Raw genomic sequence first — 8875 nt, 5'->3', positions numbered from 1 at the left:
TGAATTTATGTGTATTATATAATAATATGACCCCTATTTTTTTTTTTTTACATTTTGGCTCTTCAATGTTTATTAATATATTTGGTGGCTTGCGAGTCTCTTTTCGCTGGTCACCCTTGTTATATAAGCCATTATCAACATGGTTTTCTACTAAAACATTCTATTTTCACTATAATAATCTTATGATCTTCTGTGTTACCAAACTTTATGTTGATGATGCTAAACTCAACTATCCAATTAATACTATTTCAGACTGAACTTTTGTATAAGAACTTTGGTTTGTTATTTAAGTCATATAAAACTAATGATTTAACTTTAAATATAAGGTATTATTTCCTTTACTTGTTTCAATAATTCAATCAGTTTTAAAAATAGAATTAATGTTGTGAATAATTTGGGTATTAATTTTGAACATGATTTGTCATTTAAAATTAATCATCCTAATAGAATTATTTCTCTAATCTACAAATCGGGTCTAAAAGCCAACATTATTAACTATAAATTGATTACAAAATTATCTTTATTTTGTAATTACTAAAAAAACTAATAATTTTTTTTTATCTTTCTTTCAATAATTTGTTTAACTCTAATCTGCAATACTTTATAGAAACTATAGAACTTCGAGGATGGTGCAATGGTGCATTGTAGGTTTTACCGGTATAATAGCCAACAGGAAAACTATACCTCCAAATAATAATACCCCCGGGGGGTATGATTTTCAGAATTTCCTAGGTTAATAGTATTAACTTAATACTATTAACTTAATAGTAGTTTATATATTAATATATATACATTAATTATTACATTTTTATAAGATAATTTATTTAATTAGTAGATGTTTGATTATGTTGGGAGGTAAAGTCAAATCCTGAGAATTTTTTTGTATAAGAATAATTTATAATATTTAAATTGGTACATTTAATAATGACTATAAATGTATTTTACAAATAGCATTCAATTAAAAATTCACATATCGTAAAATTACCTTGATATTTTTTTTATACTCTAATCTAAAATAAATTTTACTTTCAAAAATGAAACGAGAAAAGAATTTATCAAAAGTGTAGCAAATAAGCAGAGAATAATATAGGTAAAAGTATAAAGATAGTATCAGCAGACTGATATTTAAAACTACAATATGTTATTATTATTAATTATTAATTTTTATTTAAGACGAAAATTACAAGAAAAAAATATGTCGCAGAATAGAATGATTATGTGTAGCCTGTGTAGGTAATGTTAAATAACATACATTATAAATATAAATATTTAGTTAACAGTTCAATTATATTATTTCGTGTTTAAATTATCAAATAAAATACTTTAACTCTATATCTGAGTTTATTAATACTTTCAAGTTTCAATCCGTAAAAAAATATTTTTTTTGTAAAAATTTTCGTAAAAAATATTTTTTTTAAGAATGATTGTACGAATATATTTTAATGTAAATTTTAATAAATTATCTACGATAATGTGTTTTTAAGATAGGTAAATAAAAAATTAAAACAAATTTAAATATGTTTTTGCGAACATTTTCTTTGATTTGTTTTTAAAAAATACTTGACATTTTGACCTTACTAAAGTACAAACTAGATCCAATTTACTATACAAAATCACCCTTAAATTTGAAAATTGAAGTACTGTAAAACTTCGATTACCCGTCAGTCTTGCGACCACAGTTTTGACGGATAATCGAAAAGACAATTAAGCGAGCAATAAACATTTTTTTAAGCATACCTACATACATATTATTTTTATTTTTTTAATAATTATGATATGCATAGATATTGTATAATCAGGTACTATTACTTATCTGATGATAAAAATGCTAGTCGGTTTGCAATAACCTGTATATTTTAATAATGATGCATGTATACTATTGATGCGTACTTACTATAGTTGTATATAACCTAACGTACTAACGTAGGTAACCTTTTTTCAACATTATAATTATAGCTGGAATTCCATTCCCTACCAGAGTCTTATGCTGTTGAGTATAAGTCATTATTTAAAAACATCCATATTCATCCATTATGGTTTCAATCCCTTAAGTTGAGCCGCGCCGCCATAACCTGATACACCAGATTACGCACTGGTCAACAGCCTACTACCACACTACGCATTTAAATTCGGACTCAAATACTCAACAGTAGTACGTATTGCTCTCTACTCAACAGTGGTGGAGATTACTATGATTTCCAACACTTACTTCTAAATTGTTTATTTATCTCTATCCAAAGAACTCAGTTAAGACTCTTTTTTCTACCTTTGGTATTAATTTTTCCCTCTGCACTGACGCGCAATCAACCGACAATGTCAACTTAATTATTCAAATGGTAAATTTTATGCTATAATCAGGCCTCCAAATTTAAGAGTGTAAGCTTTACCAACTTCTATTATATGTAAACATATACAGGTTCATAATTATTGTCGAGATACTATAATAAAATGTTAAAATCTTATTAATAAATAAAAAAAAAATCATAATTGAATTATTATTTATTATCATAACACAGGTTATTATGTGGACTCAATGAATATTTGTTTATAACTTTCATAAACTTATTTTATTTTATGTCTCAGTGTATTTAAGTCACTACCAATAATTATTCTACCTGTGTATACGTAATTATTATTTTAAAACATATGTTTAATTTATTATAAAAAAAAGAATAAAAAAAATTAGGTACCTCGTTGGTTTGTTCATAAGTGTTTTTTCTTTTCAAGTTTGAAAAGCTTCTTTCTGAAAGTGTGGCTGTTGAAACAAGCAGTACAGCAATACTTTATGTACATTATATATACTTAACCAAACTTAACCTTGGTGTTGGAGGTATTTGCATCTTGGGTAAATTACTTTACAGATAATAGATATCCAACAGAGAGTAATAATATAAAATCGACTTATCCATATCTTAGGTATATTTTTTAATATATTTTAATATAATTATACAACAATAATATTCTATAGTCTTTGTACAATAAATTTAGTTAAAATCTACTTTGTAGGTATTGAAACAATTAATAAATGAGCTTATTTAATTTATATTATATAATATTATTATAATTTATAATTGAGTAGCGTATACGCTATGTCGCTATTATTATATAAATACGTTTTCATTCATAGTTTATAGGTAGGTACTTAATTAAAAAAAAATTATAATAATAGTGATAATGAGCGATTAATTCATTCGCCGCATATAGATATAATATAATATTATATGTATATGGATTTTTTGTTGTTGATCCGCAAACTTTTCCGATTATATTCGTGTTCAGTAATCCTGTGGAATATACGTGTGCGGATTAATTATAGTATACAATTTTAATAAAATAATGTTAAATTACTTCGATAATTACTTAAGTATAGGTAACTAACATTATTGATAAATATTAGTACAACATAAAAATGACAAGTATGCGAGTATAAAACCATTAAAACCATTTGTTAATTTTTTTTATTTTACCAATATAATAATTTTCGTAAAAAAATTTAAAAAAGTTTGTAGTTACCTATTTATAATCTTTAACAATTCCTAAAATATTAATCTGTTTACGGTAAAAATGTAAAATAATCACTTTGTTCTGTTAATTGTATAAGTGGGCATTCTATTCGTTATTGTATATTATGCTAAATTATAGAATATATTTTTGTCACGCCTGCACCGAAAGTTTGGTTTTCGACCACGGTTGAAGCGTTCGAAAGCGTCCTTTTTCCGTCCAGCGGGTGGTAAAGTGGAAATCCCCAAAGTGCCGGGCGGAAAAGAGGAAATCCCCAAAAGTGCCGGGCGGAAAAGAGGAAATCCCCAAAAGTGCCGGCCGACGGGCGCGTAGGTATCCCCTGCACAACCAGAAATTAAAATGTACACCTACCACGGTTCTTACAAAACATAAACTTTTGGTTACATCTTAAATGTATAGTAACCTCCTTGCATGACGCATAAACATTTAAACATATTTAATTTGCATTGTTCCTATATAAGTGCGTCGAACGATGCGTTAGTAATAGTCTATAATTGTTGCATAGATCCCTGCATAACCTTTTTCATGAACGCAGGGGCGTGACAAAAAATAGTATGTGTGGCTCGCGCGGGAAGGCCATTTCAGTCTTGGGCGAAATGCGGCACTTGCCTACGGCTCGTGCCGCACACAACGCCCGCGACTGAAATGGCTCACTTCCCGCCCTTGCCACACAATATACTATATATTGTATTAATTATTAAAACTTGTAATTTTCATGTACATTTTCCCAACCCCACCCATATCAAATTTTCCAAATTTTTCTAAGCTAATATTTAACACGTTATTTGCATGAATTCGTATTGCCTAAGAAGTAAGTATAAACCGTATTCGTAAATATAATAACTTATATTGGAACTCTATATATTGAATTCTTATTAATATCCAAGAATTATTTTTATCTATCAGGTCTGAGGCGAAAATACACATAAATTTCATGGATATTAAACGACCAATAGGTACAATCTATTTTTGTGATTTTTAACGTATTCACATACTAAAATAATATTATCTAGCTATAAGAGATAATAATTCAGTTGTCAGTTATTGTTTTTGCGTGATACACTTATGGATGTTTTTTATAGATGTAATGTTTTTGATCGTTTAACTGAAATCTAAAGTTGTCACGAAAAGTCGAAAAGGAAAAAACAGGTTTAATAACAAAGAAAAATAGAAATTTCGTATAAATTAAGAATCAGTGGCTAGGGGGACCGCATTATATTCTAATATGCAAAAAAAAAATCGTCATAAATGAATGTAGAGTGGTACTCGTATCTGGTACACGAATAAAATGAAATTTGTCAGTCTAAAAATAAAATCAAAACATTCCGAGAGCTCGTACTGAGACCAGATCGACAATAATAATTATTATTGTTATCATTTATTACCAGTTTTCAACAACGGTTATATGAACACAACTATAGAAATTGATATATTATAATTCTGTGTTTCGATGATATTAGTTGGTATTATGATTATGTAGGTATGTAATAGTATATTGTGTGGCTGCAAGGGAGGGAAGTGAGCCATTTCAGTCGCGGGCGTTGTGTGCGGCACGAGCCGTAGGCAAGTGCCGCATTTCGCCCAAGACTGAAATGGCCTTCCCGCGCGAGCCACACATACTATTTTTTGTCACGCCCCTGCGTTCATGAAAAAGGTTATGCAGGGATCTATGCAACAATTATAGACTATTACTAACGCATCGTTCGACGCACTTATATAGGAACAATGCAAATTAAATATGTTTAAATGTTTATGCGTCATGCAAGGAGGTTACTATACATTTAAGATGTAACCAAAAGTTTATGTTTTGTAAGAACCGTGGTAGGTGTACATTTTAATTTCTGGTTGTGCAGGGGATACCTACGCGCCCGTCGGCCGGCACTTTTGGGGATTTCTTCTTTTCCGCCCGGCACTTTTGGGGATTTCCTCTTTTCCGCCCGGCACTTTTGGGGATTTCCTCTTTTCCGCCCGGCACTTTGGGGATTTCCACTTTACGGCCCGCTGGACGGAAAAAGGACGCTTTCGAACGCTTCAATCGTGGTCGAAAACCAAACTTTCGGTGCAGGCGTGACAAAATAATAATTATACACATAATAGGTATATTAAAAAAAATAATACATTTATATTTGATAGATATTATTTTGAGTCAATGTAAAAGAAGCGTGGTCAAGTGGGTATCGCTCTGCTGTACATCAGATGTCGTGTGGATCACTATTATAAATAGTAGTGTTAAATTTGAATCCAATGATTATATGTATTATTGTATACGAAACACGATTCTGAAAGGAGATGATTTGTCAGCATATGATGTATTTTCCACTAGGTGGTGAAAAAGGTGGTTTATGTTTTAATGACCTGAAAACCTCAAAATTAAATCATGTACAGAAAACGTCAACTTAAACAACTGGTGTATATTTCAAGTTTCTACGACTCATAATTTTTAATCAAAAAATATTTGATAGTAAATCGTTATTTTGTAATTGAATTTTTGATTTTCAAATTTAAACTAAGGATAATTTTTTTTTAATCGTTCAAGTTCTCTTATAATTATTGTAATCCAAACTTATAGAGAATCTTGTATTAAATTTTCATCCCTTAGCTACTCATAAAAAAATGTTTATAAATTTTAATTACCTTCAAAATAATTTGTAAATATTCATGATATTGACGAATTTTTGTCAATATTTGTATATTAAATGCTAATAAAAAAATATGTGCCTATGTATTCTTATAATTTTTGAATTAGGTACTACAAGACTAACTCATGATGAACTTTGTATTAAATTTTCAAATATTCTGACTCGGCAAAAAAATATTATCGGTTTTTATATAAAAAAAAACTGAACAAAAACGAATATTTCAAATGCCTATACATAACATTAAAATAAGCAAAATATTTTGAAAATTAATTCATGAAAGGAAATCCCATTCTAAATTAGGTATTGATGAAATGGGCGTAGACCATTTGGGCGAATCGACCCAAAATATAGTCTGTTTGGGCGAGAATTATTAAATTAAAAATACCGTTTGAACTTAATGAAAATGCTTATAATATACACTTAACAATTAATTAAACATAATCATACAAAATATAAGTAATCTACAATCAAAAATCATATAAAATATAAGTAATTTACAGTCAAAAATCATATAAAATATGAATAATTAATAATAATAAGTCAAAAATCATATTACATATAAATATTTAATAATAAGTCAACTATTATAAATAAAATTACATGTAATATAATTATAGTACTGTTTAGAATAATTTATAATTAATAATAGTGATTAATAACGATTAGCAATAATATCATCAGTATCTGTCACCCGGTTTTTACCTCGCCCAGGTAAAAATAATTTCACTCGCCCAAACGGACTATTATTTTTTTGGTAAAAAGTATTACCTTCGATTAAACGACCACCACCCGATGAATTTTTCAAGTATTTCGATTTATAATTTTTGAATCATAACAAATATTGAAAATCGTTTGAGGAGAAATCGTTATCGTTACGCAATTTCGTAAAAATTTGAAATTCAAACGCTCATAACATTTTTCCTATAATAAGGCTTCGAGTTTTTTTATAGCTATTTGAAGGGAAACTTAGTGTTGAAATTTTTAACATTGGATATATATAAACAAAAAATTTCATGAATTTTAACTACAAAATTACTTGCAAATTTTCACGATTTTGACGTATATCATAAAAATTTGAACTAAAAACGCTTTTAAAAAAAATTGTGAGGAACGATTTTTGATTATTTCTAACTAAAAGAACAACTTATACAAAACTTTATATTAAATTTTCAAGTTTTTTTGGCCATTCAAAATTTTTTTATCGACACTTCAAAAAAAAATTTCTCACAAAAACGAAAATTTCAATGTCTATAAATAGCTCTGTTCGCGCCACGCGTCGTCGTATTCTCCGATAAGTATTATTATGTTTCTCCACAAATATATAGGTAAATTCTGTTCAACATTTATATTATCTTGTACGAGGCCGTTGGCCAAAATACGTTGCACAACAGCATGAGATTCGGAATACAGTCGGTCTGCACTCTGTCTGGTCGATCGTCGCGAATAAAACGCTGCAACGGGCACGTTTGACGTTGGGAGGCGTACAGATGAGCTACTAACCTTCCGCCGACTGTAAAGGACCGAATCTATGTGCTGTGTCATAAATGTTCATTACACCAGTAACGGCATAAGGGCTCACGGTGAGCAAGGACAAAGCGTTTGGCGACCCGCGCGTTCTGCGCCGGAGGAGCCAGGGTCTGCACGTTGGCTACTGTGACACACTTAACTAAACGGCCGGTCCCGTGTTCTATGACGGAACGCGGAAGCGCCCACGCGCTTTAGCGAATCACAGGTTAGAGTACGCGTATCTTCGCGCGCTTTAGCCAATCACAGGCCAGAGTTTGCGTATCTCCAAGCGCCAACGAATCACAGTCTACGGTGGGCGTGGCTTCAAGTGCCTTAACGAATCACAGGCCACGGAGGGCGTAGTTACGACTGCAATAACCAATCACAAGACAAACGCGGGCGTCTTCGGCGATTACACAGCGCTGCCGCCTATAAATACCAGTGCGGAGCACAAAATCAGTCAGTATTCAGTTCTACCTCGACCGTAGCAAGACCTACCCAGACAGACTTGAGTGGTTTTGGGACCTTCTGAATATACGGTACCTCGCTGTAGCAAGACCCACCCAGGGCAGACTTGCGCAGTTTGGGACCTTTTTGCCTACGTGACTACTGTAGCAAGATCCAACAAGGGCAGACTTACACAGTTTGAATCGTACGACAAAAAACACAGCGAAAACCACAAGCGAACGCACGGCAACCAAAATTACAGTCCACTTGTCAAGGAACAATACAAAAGAAGCTCAAAAAAGCCAAATTATTTTGAAAAGTTAACCGTGTATATATTATGCTAATTTAAACACGTGGTGAAAAAAATTCTAAGTATTTCAGTGATTAATTTTTCAGTTATAAGTGTTACAACCATATAAAAAATCGATTTGGTTGAAAACTGGTTTTGCGTAAAAATTTCCGATTTTCCATCACTTTTTTTTTTTCATTTTTTTTCGATTTTTTGGAAACTGTTGGACCTAACCTAACCTTACTTTTGACCTTTATAATGCACCAAAGATTAATTAGCCATTGGAAACCACTCCCGAAGTTTGAAATTGAAGCATTATTTCGACTAGTCATGTCGTACACAAAAAAACACACACATCATTGTTTAATCAATACATTCATTACTTTGTTCAGAATCTAAAAATTAATTAGAGTGTTATATTATAAGATAATATATTTTGTTATGGTAATATAATAATAATTTGGTCATTCTT

General features: G+C 30.6%; 1 protein-coding gene across 7 annotated transcripts in view; it reads right to left on the bottom strand.

Moving 5' to 3' along the window:
- Positions 1–2901: 2901 nt before the first annotated feature.
- LOC114132770 (uncharacterized) overlaps positions 2902–8875 on the bottom strand; it is a 98288-nt gene continuing 92314 nt past the window's right edge. For all 7 annotated transcript variants that reach the window (XM_027998339.2, XM_027998338.2, XM_050199217.1 and 4 more), the window contains one exon: positions 2902–3284. In XM_027998339.2, the coding sequence (XP_027854140.1) occupies positions 3276–3284 (9 nt within the window). In that variant the 3' untranslated portion in view covers positions 2902–3275. The remainder of the gene's footprint in view (positions 3285–8875) is intronic.

The sequence above is a fragment of the Aphis gossypii genome, chromosome 2 (genome assembly GCF_020184175.1).
Source record: "Aphis gossypii isolate Hap1 chromosome 2, ASM2018417v2, whole genome shotgun sequence".
In the NCBI taxonomy this organism is placed as follows: domain Eukaryota; kingdom Metazoa; phylum Arthropoda; class Insecta; order Hemiptera; family Aphididae; genus Aphis; species Aphis gossypii.
The sequence above is the reverse complement of the archived record's forward strand: the minus strand, read 5'-3'. Positions and strand labels throughout refer to the sequence as shown.